This window comes from Kryptolebias marmoratus, linkage group LG1, assembly GCF_001649575.2.
Source record: "Kryptolebias marmoratus isolate JLee-2015 linkage group LG1, ASM164957v2, whole genome shotgun sequence".
Classification (NCBI taxonomy): domain Eukaryota; kingdom Metazoa; phylum Chordata; class Actinopteri; order Cyprinodontiformes; family Rivulidae; genus Kryptolebias; species Kryptolebias marmoratus.
In genome coordinates this window covers 26,487,194-26,504,842 of record NC_051430.1, presented here as the reverse complement: position 1 = coordinate 26,504,842, position 17,649 = coordinate 26,487,194, and the positions used below count along the sequence as shown (strand labels likewise).

The 17,649-nt window shown below is 40.7% G+C and overlaps 2 protein-coding genes across 3 annotated transcripts in view; one reads left to right on the top strand and one right to left on the bottom strand.

The window, feature by feature from the left end:
• Positions 1 to 3,965, top strand: part of scarb2a (scavenger receptor class B, member 2a) — a 13,727-nt gene extending 9,762 nt beyond the window's left edge. For both annotated transcript variants that reach the window (XM_017412395.3, XM_017412394.3), the window contains one exon: positions 26 to 3,965. In XM_017412395.3, coding sequence (XP_017267884.1) covers positions 26 to 157 — 132 coding nt within the window. In that variant the 3' untranslated portion in view covers positions 158 to 3,965. The remainder of the gene's footprint in view (positions 1 to 25) is intronic.
• Positions 3,966 to 9,646: 5,681 nt separating this feature from the next.
• Positions 9,647 to 17,649, bottom strand: part of LOC108233555 (serine/threonine-protein phosphatase with EF-hands 2) — a 13,345-nt gene continuing 5,342 nt past the window's right edge. Inside the window, exons 12-19 of the mRNA XM_017412103.3 lie at positions 17,024 to 17,173; positions 16,599 to 16,943; positions 15,304 to 15,489; positions 15,078 to 15,220; positions 13,666 to 13,772; positions 13,088 to 13,251; positions 11,887 to 11,974; positions 9,647 to 11,499 (exon numbers count right to left, since the gene is read on the bottom strand). Of these exons, the coding sequence (XP_017267592.1) occupies positions 11,246 to 11,499; positions 11,887 to 11,974; positions 13,088 to 13,251; positions 13,666 to 13,772; positions 15,078 to 15,220; positions 15,304 to 15,489; positions 16,599 to 16,943; positions 17,024 to 17,173 (1,437 nt within the window). The 3' untranslated portion in view covers positions 9,647 to 11,245. The remainder of the gene's footprint in view (positions 11,500 to 11,886; positions 11,975 to 13,087; positions 13,252 to 13,665; positions 13,773 to 15,077; positions 15,221 to 15,303; positions 15,490 to 16,598; positions 16,944 to 17,023; positions 17,174 to 17,649) is intronic.

Sequence of the window (17,649 nt, the reverse complement as noted above, 5' to 3'; positions counted from 1 at the left end):
CCCCCCCCCCCCCCCCCCTGCACAGACGGCGAAGGACGACACGGCTTACACACAGGTCAGCGACAAACCGGACGATTCGGCGGAAAAGCCGGCCAACCAGCCGACGAAGAACGGCTCCTACATCGCCATGTCTCCAGTGGAGGCCCAGAAGTGTTGATTGATGGTGTCAGCCCCCCTCCCAAAGTGTGGAGACCAGGAAAGGGGGTTGAGGGAGCAGCACAGGGATGTTACTTTATATCACGGGTGGGGAAAACGGGGACACAAACCACAGTGATTTAGCCAACAGAGACGTCTATCCTCTTCCACTCTACCTGCTGAGCATGGCCATCACTGCCTGCAGTACTGAAACACCACCAAACCCACCAGTCTTAAAAAAATAAAAATAAAAACAAACCCCACCTCCCTCCTGGTCGGCCCAGAAAGAGGACTTCTGTGGGGATGCTCAGCCAGGAAAAAAAGCCTTTTTCCATAATTCTTCTGCGGGAACAAACTAGCATAGGTGTTGCTGTTGCACATGGATGCATGATCTCCTGAGCGGACTCTGACAGACCTCAGTGTTGAGCGTTCAAACGAACAACAACCGGAGGGTGTTTCGTTACCTTCTTTCTTTCTTTCTTTCTGTCGATGTTAAAGCAAGGAGAAACCTTTGAGCCTTCAGATTACAAATCCCTTGCAAAGCAGATCTTTAGAACAAACATCTGGACTGCTAGGGTCAGATGCAGGAGGGGAAAAAAAGTTTTTTTGGTAATTAAAATGAACTATTTTGTAAAGAAAACGGAAAACTAACTGAGCCACACCAAAAGATTTAGCCTTTTTTTTTTTTTTTTTCCTCCGAGTCGGTGCACCCAGACATCCACACATCGCTCTTCCAGTAAAACTGTGTGTGCGCCTTTATCTCACACCGAAAGTCCTGTTTTTTTTTTATTAGGCATTACGGTGTAGTATTTAAACCTGAAATACTCGTGACTCTCTTTGCCTTTTGTTCCCCACCTTAAAACACTATCGTTAAAAGTTGAAAATATTCAGAGACCTAGGCTACGTTTTATTAGTCATGGATACTTGGATAAGAAATCGTTAAAAAAAATGATAAATACACACATTTAGGCTTCATCACACATTATCAGCAAAAAAAAGGATGCCCTCTAAACTTACAAGGGAGACTTGAACCTGCTGTCTGCCTTACAGTAGTTTAGCATGTTCGTTAATGTTTATACACTGTTAAAATAAGCTGGAAATACTTTATTGTACAGATGTAAAGGGGAACCATTTGGATACCTCCTGACCAAATCCAGCCAGCAGTCCTGGGTGTGCTGAAAGACACTAACTTGGTTGCAGTCTTGAGGCTGCTGCACGTCTACACTGTTAGATATTAGGAAAAAGCACAATTTGGATTGCGAAAACCAGTCTTTACACAAGATTACCAGGTGTTTTTACTTTCTCCCAGTTGTTTTTTTTTTTAATTTTTTACAGCTGATTTATTTTGTTTGTTGTCGTTTTGTTTCGTCAGAGACACTGTTGTGGTGCCGTGCCACTTCACGCTGTGTAATCTGTTTGCCAAGAAGCTGTAGGCGTTCGGGCATACTCGGCACGCAGCACTTGAATCACTGTTCGTCTTACGTTTCTGTGTTTCCGCTCTTCTTCTGTCGGCCATGTTTGCCACACCTGTTGTCGCTGGTAGGGAAGAGAGTTCAAGGCCGTAATTCTGTCAGCCTGAAAACTTCCCTGAACTCTGCCTGGAAATCATGCCACTGAATTTTCCATTGGTTTGTCTTTTTCTTTGTTGTTGTCCTGGTCGTTTCAATGAAAGTGGTCCATGTGTCGAGTACATTTCAGTTTGTTGTATTGTTGGTGTGCGGATGCTGTTTGGCGTCGGTGGGCGACAAACATCCATCTTTGTGTTACCTGCTTTCAGCACACGGAGTGTCTTCTTTTGATATACTTCTTATTTGTTATTGCTGCTAAACTTGCCATAACATTTGTATTTGTACACGCGGTGTTTACCATAAATGTGCTCTCATTCGGTTTCAGGTTGATCCGCAGGGGCTTTAATTCAAATCTTAAATCTTGAAGGCTTTTGTGTTGCCAACCTTTTTTAAAAACACCTGAGCACAAGATGCAAAGCCCAAAGCTTCTTGCCATTTAAAGATGTACATGTGTAAGATTATCACTTAAAACCACTCATTTCTTTAATAGACAGGGATCAAACCATATGTTTCATTGGGCGGGAGGTATTTTATTAGTGAACTTTCCTAGAGGCGCCCAGAAGGGTCGAGCCACTTCTGCGTCACCTGAGACTGGGGTTGGAAGTCCGATTCTGGGTCACTTTGGTGGCGAGTGCTTCAGAGGAACAATTGTTTGCTTTGTGGCGTGAAGTTTACACCGTTTACTGCTCCTGGCTTCTGAAACCAGAAGCTGCTCGGGTTAAAACGAGGCCTGGCTCTGTTTTTAAAAAAGCCTACAAGAAAGAGTCACAATTTGTGCTTTACAGAAGCTCCAGAAAGTTACCGTAGATCCATGTGTACTCTAGACTCCCCTCTAATTCCCATTCTTTGTGCTGAATGAGCCTTTATTGTCATTGAATGAACGTATAGGCCAGGGTTCAGGATATTTATCTCAAAAACCACAAAGCAAATACGCCCAACAGTGTCGAAATTGACTCTTTAATGGGCTTTTGTATTCTGCCGGGGTGGATGTAGCTGCCACCTTGTGCAAACTTGCAGTTCATAGTCGTTCACCTTTTCATTGGTCATCCTTTAACCTGAAATATCTTAATCCAAAGAGCTGCGTTCTGCGTCGCCCTGTTCAAACACCTGAGCCACCGCCGCGCTGACCTCCCAGAGTTCGGTCCTCCAAGCTCATTGGCTCGTCCCCGCTTGACCAAAGATAACCCGTTATAGATCTGTCCAGGCGCCTGCGTTTACTTTCTGTGATAACAGCTGTGCCACAAAACCACCACCGCCTACCTTTTTTAAAGGAGAAAAAGGAGAAAAAAAATAAAAATTTGTGCCACCACTTTTGTGAAATATTTGCAACAGTGTTGTGTGAATGCTTGTGTGTTTGTGCCTTTTTACATCAAGGCAAAAAGAAAAAGAGGACAATTATTGGGTATTGCTTTTATTTTTCTCCGCTCGGCGCAAACGAATTCGATGCTCTTTCTGGGAGCAGTAAAAAGAAAATCTCAGTATTAATGTAAAACAAAGCAATACAATGTTGTGTATATCAAACTGTGGATGTTTTTCAAGGGGCCACACAATATTTAAGTTCTATTTTTCTGAATTTCCTTAAGTTGTTAGTTTTTTTTTCTAATGTATAAATACTTTCCTTATTTCTGTAGTGTGATTTAGTCACTTATATTATTAGCTTGGGTACAAGCTGATTTCATTATCATTTCAATTTATTTTTATCACTGGAAAATATAGAGATATAAATATATATGTATAAAAAAACGGATGGACCAGTTTGTGACACTGGGAATGGAGATGTACAGAGTGTTATATGAGTAGTCCAGGTTCTGTGTTGAAGTATGGAGGCATCATTTCTGACAAACTGGAGTGATTCGCTGGAAGGCTGATTATCTTGACTTGATTGAAGCGTTAATGCTGTAGAACATATTTAGATGAATGAAGCCCTCCTTCGGTTATGAGCACTAGTGCCGTGCCATCTTTTTGTCGTTGATTTTATTTCTAATTCTGCTCCTCGTAACACCCACGTCTCCCCATTTCAATATTCTAACAGACGTTTCCTTTTGAGAGATACTAGTTCTGTTTTGCTGCTGAAGATGACAATCCCCCCCCCGCCTTCCCCAATCTTTTGTCATGTTAGGTGCAAAATAATTTCAAAAGTAATATCCATTTTTAGTTTTGATAATTTACAGTGCACAGATGTTTATACAGTGCTTTTGTAAACATTTCTAGTGTATTTGCAAAAAACAAAAAGGAAAATTAAAAGTTGCAGTTAAGTGCAAAGTTCTGCTTCCTGTCTTGTGATTTGTCTTGTTTGTTTGTTTCACTGTAAGGGTATACGTTTCATGAATCAAAAGTTGAGGACATTGCTTTAAAGTGGTAATAAACCATTTAATTCTTTATTATTGAATGCTGAAAGCTAAATTTTAGGCTGAGTTAATCCTATAAGTATTTAGCTTGACATTACTGACTTTTACTATCCATTTATTTGTTTATTCATTAATGTCTGTATATATTAGTACTAGCATTCTTTTCCTCTGGTATGTAAATATTTATTCATCCATCTAGTTTTACAAAAAACGTTATGTCCATTCCGCACCACTAGGGGGCGAGAGGTAAAAACAAGCTTAGCTATCTTGGCTAAAGTAGTAGCAATCTAGGCTAAAGGTTCTCATGAAACGTTTTAGTTTTTTACTTGGAAACAGTTTAAAGTCTTTCTCTGGTAAACTTGGATAGCATTTTTAAATTGTTAATGGTGACAGGGTCAGGATAAAGCGAGACAAACGCAAACATCCGGTAAGAATGGCTTTGAGTTTTAAAAGTGCGCATGCGCGACAACGGCATTTTAAAACCGGAAGCTATCATGTTAAAAAAATTAGCTGTTGTTTTGTTTGAAGACCACAGATCTTTCTTTCTCATTTCTTTAAGTTGCCCCAATTTATATATTTTATTTTAAACAATATCTAAAAAACTTTGAACAAGTTTTCTAAAATATCTTTAATTTTCAAACTCATTTTAATGTTAGTAAAAAAAAGGCATTTATACGTAAATTGGTGCAAAATTATGACTTAAAACTGCCTTATGTTCTGCCTCATTTGGAAAAAAAGAAACCCGAATATTTTTTTGAAACGAGTACTTTATTACAACTAATAAAGAAAATAAGTTTGTCTTGCACAATATATTGCTAACCTTTACTTAGCCTCATTTAATTTGACATGATATTTTACCTTATGCTGATTCTTATGTTGCAGTAGGACTTTTACTTGCAAGGATGAAATTTTCAGGAAATGTTGGGGTTGTCACAGAAAACAATGGATTAAATTTTAGTGATGATCCAGATATTTTTTAATGACTCTGTGGCCTTGGCGTAGGTTTCCGCTCTCTGAGTGTTTAGTTTTTTTTTTTTTTTTATCAGATCATTTCCTCCAAAGCCAGCTTTAGAGCAGACTGTCATGACTAATCAGAACCAGGTTTTACTGCTTGACCGTTTGTTTGATAACCTTGGTAGGGTGTTTGATAAAGCGTGTTTCCTTTCCCTGACAGATGAAAGATCAGGGCCTGTGAGTTCAAGGACAGGCTCTTCAGAAATAATACTGGAAAAAGCCAAAACTCGTTGGGTTTGATCGCTGTTTTGACTGTAAGGCCCACGGCTGAACGACAGCACTGTCAGGCAGGTTTTCAGGGAAAAGATCAGGTCACACGCCGCCGATGCTCATGTTAAATGGTCTAAGAGATAAATCCTGAAATGCACAAGGACATGATCTTTGCACAGCGGCAGCCTTGTCTTTATTATTTTTGCCTTTTAGCCTCGTGGAAGTTCTCACTTTCTGAGGCCTTCTGAGAAGTGTCGTTGTGTGCCTCAAGGTGCTTCAGCCTCAAGGTGATTGTTTCAGGGTCTGCACGCGTCAGCACGTACGCATTTAGTCATTACTTTTCGACTGAGGCGTTGTGAAACCGCCGCAAAGTCCTGGCTTGTTTAATTAATTTGTTCGTTTTTTCATTTCACGGGACAAAACGTGAACCTGAAGTAAAATGTTCCTGCCGCAGAAGGAAGACCAAAAAAAAAAAAATCCAACTGAGGAGATTTTTATGTACAAAAGTGCAGCAACTTTTAAAATAAATGGATGCTGACAGTTTGGAAAAGAAAACAGAGAGGTGACTAAAATTAATGAATTCTTGCATGGAAATTATGCCAAGGTCAACATGATGGTTCTGTACAGCCTGTACTTAGAAAGATCAGCCCATCCCTGCCATGTCTGGCAAAATATCCATTTATTTTAAACTAAAGACAACAAACTCTGTTTTTGGATGAAGACAGGATTTCAGACACGTCCGTGACTTTATCAGCCCCGACATCAGGGTAAAAAACACCAAACCTCTTTAAAAAAAACAAACAAAAGACAGGCTTGTGACAACTTTAAACTCCCCACACGTGTTTCGAGTGGTCAGCATGGGTTATATTTACAGAAATAAACCTCACATCGGTTCATCCTGCAGCATCACGTTTATAAATGTTACCATCATCTCATCAGCTGATTTATATCGGCAGGTGACAAACGTTTGTGACTGTTCTGAGTAAAAAGAGGCCGAGAGCGAGCCGAAACCCAAACCGGGAAGCATTACGCCACCATGACGGAAGAATTGGAAAACACTTTGGAAGTGTAGGAGGAATGGGATGGAGGCCTTTCGTCTTCATGCCTGCACAAGTTTGCAGCTTCCAGGCTTTCGGTTTATGAGGCAAAGAAAAAAAAGGAATTCATCTGCGTGGGTGAGACGCTCGTTCTCACAGAACGGCTTTCAGTCACATTCCCATAAAATGATCCCTGTAGATCCAGCACTTGATCAGTTACCTCGTTTCAGGAATAAGGGCCTAGCCTTCCTTAAAGGAATGCATATCGCCCACCGGGTTTTAGACTGAAATCATCTAAATCTGAGGAATAACCCAACTGTAGCCGTCTTGGTCAAACTTTAAAAAACATCTCATGTAATAATGTTATATCCTGTGTAAGCTTTTAGCACTTGGACTACAACAGTTCATGGCACTGCCTTAAACAAAGATCTTGTGCAACATGTTCTGGAAATACATGTCGGGGATCAGTCCCAGCTACTAAAAAACACCAAGTTTTGGGTCAATATTTGCAAAATTCACAGAGTTTTAGTGTCTTTAAAGGTCAGTTGGCTTTGGAGGCCATCTTGAATCGACTCCAAGAGCTAATCAGCTAATGTTTAATTTCAGAGAGTTTCTCTAAAATCCATTATTGATTCCTGCGATAATTACAGGATTAAATTGGGGTTTTTTTATGTCTAAAACCCTGCAGTGTTGGGTTTTAAACTCAAACCTTTTCTTGTGTTGCTGAAACAGTTTAACTTATTGTAAATGTTCTGATGGTTTTGTTGTTAAATATAACTTTTGGGGGGGGTAATAATGTTTCATCTTAGGGTTCCTCGTATAATGAATCACGGAGTCGGAGTGTGTGGGACGTTTTGGACATTTTGGGACCAGGTTTGTCGTGCGTGGGCGTCGCTTCCACGCGCTCCACGAGTTTCCTTCAGACGTGTTAATGAAGGCAGAGCTCCAGCAGCGGGGAAACATGTGGAGACCACCCGCAGACTGTCAACAAAACCCCAGAAAACAGGCTTCGTTTTCCTCCATGGACGTTTCTGTGTTGGAGAAATATGCAGGCCTCCTTATCAGGGGGGATAATTGTTCTGGATGTGTCTGAAGGAAGATAATTGTTTGATTTTAAGACCAGGCTGCTGTCTGGGATGTAAACCCGGTTCTTTTTGTGGTTCTTGAACTGTTCTGCGAGCATTAGAAAGGTCCGTAACAAACTGTCCCCCTTCTGTTCTCCGCCACCGAGACACGCAGAGCTGAAAGCCTGAAAAACCCAGACGGATCTTTTCTTATCTCCTCCTAAATGTCAAACAATGCCTCTGGTAAGTTTTTGTCCGGTGACGGTACAAACACTCCTCATCCTGTTCCAGCTGAAGGTTTGACTTAGAGTAAACTGTTGAATGCGTCATTTCTCCAGTTTCAGCTGACTCCGTCCATCTGAACGACGATTATCTGGAAGAAATCCAGCCTCTGGACCTCAGGAGTGATTCAGTTTTGAATTTCACATCATCTGCTGCTGCAGCTCAGCTTAAAAAAGGTTGTTTTTATATTAATATTAATCTTAAATAACCCTGTGAAATCTCTCCTCTCTTATCTTTTAAACACAATGATTTCTGTTTCTGCAGTTTTGATTAAAAACTAAAGATAAAGTTGAACTGCTTGGTCTGTTGCGCCCCCTGCTGGTCATAGAAACAACTGCAAAAACCTTTTAAAAAATTATATAAAATGACAAATATCAACCTGAATAATTATTAAAACATTTCAAACACTCATTTAATTAAATATTAACTTCATATGTGCCTAAAAAAATCTAAATTTTATGCTAATTTTGAAAGTAAAATGATAAATGTGTATGCGCACGGTAACTCAGGAGCTGCAAAAAGCTTTATTTAATTTAAAAATTAACATTATTCCCAGCCTTGTTTTGTGTGAAAGGTTTGGGCTTGAGGTTTGCTTTTGAAAAGTGTAAAAAAAAAATAAATAAATAAACTACTTGTGAAAATGTGCGCTTCAGAGGAACAATGTTTAAAACAATTACACAAGTAAATAATTTATATTTATCATTACAGAGTGATGCAATAAGGTATTACAAGACTTTTTCCAAATTTTAATGGAAACCTTGTTCTTTATAAATGCCTCGAGTTTTATAAGTTGTAAAGCTAAATGCAGATAAGAGTTTAAAAACAAATTTTCAAAAGGCTTTTTTTTACAATTCATGAACACTAAGAAACACAAAGAAAGCTACAGTTTTCACTAAAATGTATGAAAACTACTTATAAATGGTAAGAAAAACCAAAAACGTAGAAGTTTACCCTGAGTTGTATTTATAAATATAATAATTTGACCTTTTTCTGTCTTTATTGGAGTGATTTTCCTGTTTGGACTCTTAGAGCAGCAAGTCTTTGTAAAAAAAAAAACATCAGGTCTTTAAAAAGTCCCGAGTTCTCCACGAAGGTCCAGGTGGCGTCGAAACAAACTCGGCTCTAAATGCTCGCTCTGCTAAGGCACCAGAAACGTTCACAGGACCGTGCAAAAGTCTTGAGCCACCCCCTTGTTTTGTTTTTTAAGTTTCAAAAGTTTTTTTGAAACTTCATCAAACTCAATCAGTTAACGGACGAAGCAGCCTTGTGTCGACACAACAGACAACTCAGTAACGTGTTAATTATAATTTTTGTTATTTAGTCTTTTTGTTACAGCAGTCTGTTACAAAACACTTAATTTGTTCCTATTTAAAATGGTGTTTTAGCACCAACAAGGTGATTCCCAAAACTTAACAGAAGACGATCAGCTTCGGTTTGATCTCCCATTTCTTCAAGATGTGACTTTTTAAATTCTGCTCGTCTGCTGGGGCTAGTTTTAGGCCTGACACGTCTTTGCTTTGTTTTATTTTCATTTCTTAATTAAACTCCGACGTCACAGACAGGCCAAACTGACCAGACGGCAGAAAAAGCAGCAAAAGTGCAAAGAAAAGAAAAAAAAACTGAACTGCTGATCGACTTTTAAAGCTTTTGAGGAACTTAAGGGCTGCATCTGTTGTCCTGGGTGTAACCCCGCCGCTCGCCCGCCATGCGGGTAAAGAAAATGGACGCACGTAGGAAACTTCTCCTTGAAATCAGGGTGACGAGACTTTTGCACAGTCCTGTAGTTGCAGTTATTTAGTGCACGGGACAATTTTATATCAAATAATAAAGATTTCAGTTGAGTTTCTAGCATTTATATCATCTTTAGAGCAAGCGAAGTGGTACAAATGTCACATTCTGAAGCAAAGCTACGGGTTTATATGGGTCGTTTTCAGAGAACGCAGGTCAGTAAATAAACTCATTTAGAATAAAGATCATTAGAGAAAACATGGCAGTCATCACTGTGTTTATATGAGCTGTATATCACACTTCTCCATTCGTTTCCTTTTACAAATCATAATCTGATCAGTGAGATTATTTCCCCCTAAAAACAGAAATCTCCTCCTTTCTAACCCAGATGTTCTGTAAAGACTGAGCTACTGGATCAGGCAGAAAAAAGGCGTGTCGTAATGCTGTTTAAAAAAATAATAATTCTCTTTAATAATTCAGTAAAGGTGTTTGCATGTCGACAAATTCAACAGAGGTGTGTTTATTCTGCAGAACGTCATTTCAGTTTATTTAAATCAGGAAAAATAAGAATATTTTGTTTACGTAGCAGCGATTTATTGAAAATACACGTTTGTGCATGTGGATGTACCGAAAAGAGGAAGTGATATGAAAAAGCTTCATGTCTAGATTTTAATTTTATGCCTTTAGAACTGAGAATGTAAAAGATTTAAGGCGTAAACATTTAGTTTAAATAAGAAAGCTGGCGGATTTTACTGATTTATCTAGCAAAAACAGTCTTTAAGGTTTTGGCTGTTTTTTTTTTTTAATGGTAAATGTTCATATTTTCTTGGTATATTTTCTAAACAGCAGTGATTTGTAACACAACACAAGATCCTGCAACACTTCTTAAATGATATTTCCCTAAATATGAAAAATAAGTCTCTATTAGGTTAGTTCTGATGAGGCATATTTATTTTACTTTGATTTTTCTTGTCTGTTCTGACTTTCAAGTCAGTTTGTTGGAACTTTAACATTTTTAGAAGTTTTATTAACTAAAAAAAAAGTAAGAAGAATTGAACCATAAATAATGGCAAACTCATTAACTGGGTTATTGTTGTTTTATTCCATAAAACTGTTAAATTATGATCTTATTTCATAAAGAGGATCAGAAAAACAGGGGTTATAGTTTTTTCTTTCTATAAATAAAATTGATTTGTTTCTTGAAAATAGTTTTCAGAAACCTTTTTAGTGCCAATCTTTATGTCATACACAATCTATTTGAATTATTTATAAAATACTTACATTTCTTTACTTTTTCAGAGAATAATACCCCTGAGTTCCCACATAGAAGACATTTATTTTAATTTATTGGTCTTTTATAAACGGTTTAACGAAAATAAACCCTGACTGGGATCAATAAATCAAAGTATTGTTAATTTAATAATCATGACTCATTCAGTTTGTATTTGATGAATTAATATTTCTGTATTTCCGTCCAGGATGTACTTTAGTTTGCGTTGTTTGCATACAAATCGATCAGCCATCTTGAGTCATCTTTAAATAAAAAAAGTCCTTCATATCACAACGTTCCTCTGGGTAAAAACACAATTAGGTTAAAAGAAACAGGATCCTTGCGTTTCTTTCGTTTTACCCGCTCTTCCTCTGTCAGTGACTCCGCTGCACGTTTCCAGGCTTCGCTGTCAAACGCCATGACCTCTGACCTCTGACCTCTACCTAATCCCTCCTGATCCATGCAGCTGTGGCTCAGCAGCATTCTGCGTCTTCGTGTGCGTCAGCAGAGCAGCTTGCGTTGGCCGCAGCTCCGCCTCCCACTCACCGGGGAGCCTGTTTTCACTCTCGGCGCTCCCCCTCCCCTCTGCTCAGACGTTGGGATCGCCCTCCATCTTGGTCAGGTCGGACGTCGTGACCATGAACATGCTGCGCCCCCGCTCCAGGCGGCTCTTCTTGTCCGTCAGCCGGAAAGCCTCCATGAACTCGTCGATGTCGATGCTGCCGTCATGGTTGCTGTCGATGGTGACGGCCAGGTTGGAGATGTCCTCGTCCGTGATCTCCATCTTCAGATAGACGCTCAGGAGCTTCCATGTCTTCCGGAAGTCCTCCACCGTGATGAAGCCTGAGGAGGAAGAGGGTGAGAGGGTTGGAGGCTAAAGATGGGGTCGATGACAACAACAACAAAAAAATAAATAAATGCTCAGAAACGGTGATGAAGGTTAACGTGGGTTTGTTTGTCGGATCTCAGAAGTTGGGGAGGAGGAGTAGATCAGTGGGTTAATCCTCAGCAGGATTCAGGAGGCCGTCACCTCTTTCACGCGCTGCAGGAGGATTAACGAAAGCCCGAGAGACGTCATTTAAACATGACAGGTTCCTGACACTCCACCGAGCCAAAATAAGCTGCAACCCAAATCACCAAGAAACTCCAGAAACATCACAGGAGGCCACAACATCCTCTAATGAGCCTCGAATGAGAGCAAGTTGGTTTAATAACGTCTAATCATCTTACCTGAGTTGTCGGTGTCTACGATCCTGAAGATGGTCTCCACAGTGGAGCGATGGCGGTACAAAGTTTCCAGCAGACTCTGCTCGATGTGCTGCAAGGAGACAAACACAGAGACAAAAGTCCTGGATTGTTTTTTCTTTCTTCACCTGTCGTTGCCGTTTGTTTAGCTCCGTGTTGTGTTGAGGCAACATTCATTTCTTTATATGTTGCTTCCAAAGCAACATATAAAGAATATACTTCTGTTTTACAGGAGCTGCCATGTTGTGTTTTTTGGATGCAGAGTCTGAACGCAGTCACAACACAACCTTTCTTTTAGGACAGAAAGAAGTAATTACATCTAAATGCAGAAAGGTATGAACTACATAAATCAACAAGTGTTAACACCTGAAAAAGAAATAATTATTATAATTGTGATTGTTTTATTTTACAAAGTCCCGTTTGGCTTCAACTTCTGGGTTCAGCTGGGATTTCTAGATTTCTTTCACGGTTGATGTTTGTCACTTATTTTCAGTGCAGTACCAGGTGTGTGTGTGTGTGTGTGTGTTTGTTTTTATACCTGTTTTTGTCACCTTGTCAGAACCTGTAATTCTTATGTGGACCGAAGCCTGGTTCTTACACAGTGAAATGTCGTTCTTGGCTAAAGTGTGATTTGAGTTTAGGTTAATGGTTGGGTCTAAAGGTTAGGCTTCAGAAATGATTGGAAATCAGTACACTGTCCTAATAAAGATAGAAATACAGACTTGAGTGTGTGTGAGAAGCATAAAAGGAGCGTAACTCAAGGGATGAATCAGCGGTGCGTCTGCTTTCTTTACATTGGCTGAATTAACAAACTGCTGAAGATAAACAGTTTGAAAGACAGAAAATTTGACAGAGTTTAGTTTGACGTACATCAAAATAACAATAGTTAATAATAATTACCCATCTCCAGCAGATGAACAGTATCATAGACCTGCTGTAGAGCCTGAAACTTTTGCACAGTGCTGTTTTGTTTGTATGATTGTGGGTCTCCATCTAGAAATGCTCTTCGTCTTTAGTGTCAGATTTTGTTTTAGTTTATTTTCTTTTTTTATACACGCTGCTAAACTGTACAGCAGATCTAAATATAGAAACCAATAAACTACATAAACATACTCTTTATAATTGTTTAAAATATCAGCTTGAACTATCCCGTCTGTAGTTTTGGACAGAGTCGATGCGTCCTTACATCTGTGTTGGTGCCCTTGATGGCGAGCTCGTTGAACCAGTCGTGGTAGTCGACCATGCCGTTGTTGGACTTGGAAACCAGCTGAGAGAAAAGCGTCCTCCAGGGCAGGTTCAGGTGCATAACGCTCTCCACCGCAGAGGCCCAGTTGTTCAGAGACAGGAACCCTGACAAAGATCAAAAAACCCACAGCAGGTTTTTATTTTTGAATTTTTCAGTGCGGCATTTACTTTAAATTTCCTCGTTTTTGACCACATGGTGACTGATCTCTACTTTAAATTAAAAAAAAAACTTGAAGAGACTGAAAAGTGGTTATTTTCTTTGTAGTGTGTTTAAAGTACGTCATCTTTATCTCAATCAAAAGGTCCTTTATAAGACTGAAAACTGCAGTTTCTGTGAAACTTTCAAATGTTTTGAACGGGACCGTTGTCCTGTACGGGTATTATAAAGCTGCACAATAGACACAAAAGGTTAGAGCTTAGATTTCACAGAACTGGACACTGAGAACTGAGATCTGCCACCGAATCAGCTCCTGAGCTGCCGAGGACTGAAAGGCTCGCCGAAACCCAAACTGCACTCACCCGTGTTCCCGGGGTCGAACTTTTTAAAGGCACAGATGAGGTCAGACTTGTGCGCAAACAGCTGCTCCCGCAGGACTTTCAGGGCTGAGCGCTCGGTTCGCCCGATACTGCAGGCGACAGCAAACACAACTCAACCTTACACAGAGTGTTACCCATTCCTGTAAAGCAGGGGCGGGCAACCCTGGCCCTCAAGGGCCACCATCCTGCATGTTTTACCTGTTTCTCTGTTCCAGCATACCTGATTTGAATCAATGGGTGACTAACAGGCTTCTGCAGAACAGGAAGAGGTAATTTAACCACTGAATCAGGTGTGTTGGAGCAGGGAAACAAGGAAAACGTGCAGGATAGTGGCCCTCCAGGACCAGGATGTCACACTTCCACGTTTCAGATCATCAAACAGATATCCTTGAGTAAATACAAAATTAGTTTTTTTTTAAATGAACCATCTTGGCCCTGTGTAAAAAAGTAATTGCCCACTAAACCTAAGAGCTGGTTGTAACATCCGTGGCAGCAACAACTCCAATCAAACGTTTAGGACAACTGTCAGCGGGTCGTTCCCACGGCGCCTCCAGATCATCGTCCAGGTCCTGAATCAGCAAAGCAGCCCCACACCATCACACTACCACCACCGTGTTTGACTGTTGGTATGACGTTAGCTTGTTTCATCAGTTTCACAGAATATGACCCCAAAACTCTTGGGGGTCATCAATATGTGAGTCTCTGTGTTTGTGCTCAGCAGTGGTTTTGGTACTCTGCCATGGAGGCTATTTTTCTCTTCCTTTTCGTTGACCTCTGACCTTAACTGAGGCAGGTGTCGCCTGCAGAGCTTCAGCTGCTGTTCTGGGTTTTCTCCATGTGTGAATAATGGCTCTTTTTACAGCAGTAATCAGACTTGGGCGTGGTTAGAGAAACTAAACTCAGCTTTTCAAAAACAAAAATCGCAGTTAGTTCATGATTTAACATGATTTGTTCCCCTTAATAAATAATACCAACATAACTGCTTATTTACGTTTTAAGTTATCTTTGTCTGATGTTAACATTTGTTTGATGATCTTAGACATGCAAGTGTGACAAAAAAAAGCAAAAACTGAGACATAAAATCAAGTAAATTTAAGTTAAAATACATACAAATAAGTATAAAAGTATTTCAAACTAAGCAAAATAGGTAGAAATTGTATAATTTAGTGATGAGTCAAACTAGAAGCACAGTAATACTAACATACATTTAATTTAAGACTAAAATTTAGTAAATAATTTCGTCAAAAATGTCCAAATATCCTTATTGATGCTTCATTTTTCATTGATCTCTGCATATTTTGTTGTGTATTGTTTTATATGACTCTAATAATCTCCTAACGTGAGACAGTTTGAACTGATTCAGACGTCGGGGGTACTCCTGGGAGTATTTGTACCTCTGTCTGGCGGTGAGCTCCCTGGTCAAGCTGGTGGCCTGGTACTGAATCACATAAGGCACGAGGTCCGGACCTAGCTTCACGTAGGCCCCCCGGTTACTCCCAACGTCGTAATAATTGGAGGCTGAGAACAGAGTGAGGACCTGCGGGACACGAAGGACAGGAGAACACGTCCAGCGGCTGGTCGGAGGGAACGACTCGGGACAAAGTGAGGTGCGGAGCCCACCTTCCGGTTGTGGCAGAACTCGTAGCCCTCCTGCTTGCACTCGTGGGAGCGGATGATGAGCTGCATGTTGTGTCTGCTCAGGAAGTCCTCGGTGACGTCGGGGCCCCAGTAACAACCCCCGCCCCTCACCTCGTTGGGCACGCAGCCGTCCTGGTTCATCGGGTCGCTCCACAGCAGGTCCAGGATCTGGAGCCACAACGAGAGGCCTGTTAGCAAAAACTGTCAGGGTTTGGAGTTCTTTGAGTTTCTTTTTGTATTCAGGTTCGTTAGGTAGGTTAGGTTCTGTTTGATTTCTGGGTAATCCTGTCTTTAGTTTAATAAGTTCTCGTGTGTTGGGTTTTATTTTCTCTTGGTTTGATTTTTGTGATCTGTGTTTTGTCCTTCCCCTGTTGTCCAGTCCAGCGTGTCCCAGCTCCAGTCCTCGAGGAACACTTTTCTGCATGTTTTAGGTGTTTCTCTGCTGTGACACACCTGATCTGAGCGAGTGATTGATTAACGGGCTTCTGCAGAACATGAAGAGCAGAGGAACACCTAAAACATGCAGGATGGTGTCCTTCGAGGACTGGGAGTTGGGAATCGCTGGTCTAGTCTGCCCCCTGTACTCTTTGTGTCCCTGTCATTACTCACTTGTACCTGCCACGCCCACCTGTCCTCAGTTTGTAATCACTCACCTGTGTCCACTTCCCTAATCATCATCTGCCTTTAAAATCTGTTCATCTTCGTCACTTACTTACTGTGTGGTTTTCCTCGTGTTGGATTTTTGTTTGTAGAAGTTTTTAGTTTTTTGCTGCCATGTCAGCCCTTTAGTTTCTGTTTCTTTAAACTAAATCGTTTTTTTAGTTGTTTTTTTTCCAAACTTGCGTCTGAGTTCCTTTCATTCCAACCTGACAGAAACATCTTCTGCAGATCGTGGAAGTCGTAAAATATATATAAAAATATTCAACACTACTTTTAGCTAACTTTTTATTACTTTTACTACTTGCTTTGTGAAATGTTTAGCTTTTAGCTAGTGTTCTGCTTCTTTTAGCTTTAACAAGTCAGATTCGGCTCCTTCAGCATGTGTGTTCAGCTCTTTGCAGTTTCTAGTTTTGATGTTTTATTATTCTGATTCTTCATCTGTTGGTATTTTTAGCACTTTGGTTGTGTTTTTATGAAATCTAGTTTTTGCAGCATTTAATCTGCCATGACTTCCTGATGAAGATGCTTTTTTTTTTTTTTTTTTCATCCTCTTCCTTTCTGAATCGTCTTTTAAAGAAAGAGAAAGCAGTTTGGCTGAAAACATTTGGCTTCGTTACCAGCCTCCACTCCTCCTTGGCGTTGTCGCTGCTGATAGAGTCCGTGGACGTGGACGTGGACAGCAAGTCTTTTTCGGACCTGTTGACCGCTGTTTGGAACAAGGACTCTCTCCTCCTGCTCCTCTCTAGCTCGTCCTCCATCTTGACCTTGATGCGGCCGGAGAAGTCCTGCAGCGAGCGGTTTTGGAAGCAGTCCCGCGGTCCCAGGGGCTTGGGGCACGAGAAGGAGGCCCGGCGCTGGTAGATCCGGCTGTTGTTCCAGACGTAGTCCTCCGTATCCGTGTCGACCGACACCCCCGCCGAGCTGTTGTTCCTCTTCTTCGGAGGCCTCAGCGCTGAGATGTACTGGAGGGGGAAGCAAAAGGAAAGCTTACGAGGCTGTCAACGACCTCCTTTCAGTCGATTTGCCTCGTGGTGGTCCTCACGTTGTGTCTGTCCACTCTGGGCAGGACACTGAGGTCCGTGGTGTCTGAGATGCCCCCGTGGAGGACCAGCACCTTCTGATCGATGACGGTTGCCAACGGCAACCAGCTGAAGATCTTCTGCAGGAGCTTCAGGATCCGCTTGCCGTGAATCTGAGAAAACATGAGCCAAAGAAAAAAACATTAGCAGTTTGTGTTGTTTTCTGTTCTGAGACAAATATCTGCTCTTCTGTGTTACTACAGCTGGTAGATTTGTGTGCGGAGAACATGTTTTAATGAGACTTACTGGATGTTTCTCTAAAACTGATTCAATCGAATACTTGATTATCTGTCAAATGAGCTGAAATGTGATGTTGTAGTAGATAAGCTAATATCACACAGCCTGAGTGTGACATTTCTGCGTGAAGTCACGCAAAACAATTATTTCATGGCTACTCCGTCATTTCTCAACATAAGATGATCTCAGAATAAAACGCTGACATGAGAGGAATGATAGGCCTTTAATTTTACGCCTGAAGCTCCAGTTTGACTGAAACGCTGCCAGAAAAGTTAAATCTGGCAGGAGTTTGAACAAACTCAGGATATGTAAAGTTAAAGGAAGCAGGGGTTTTTGTTTTCTCTGGTTTTGA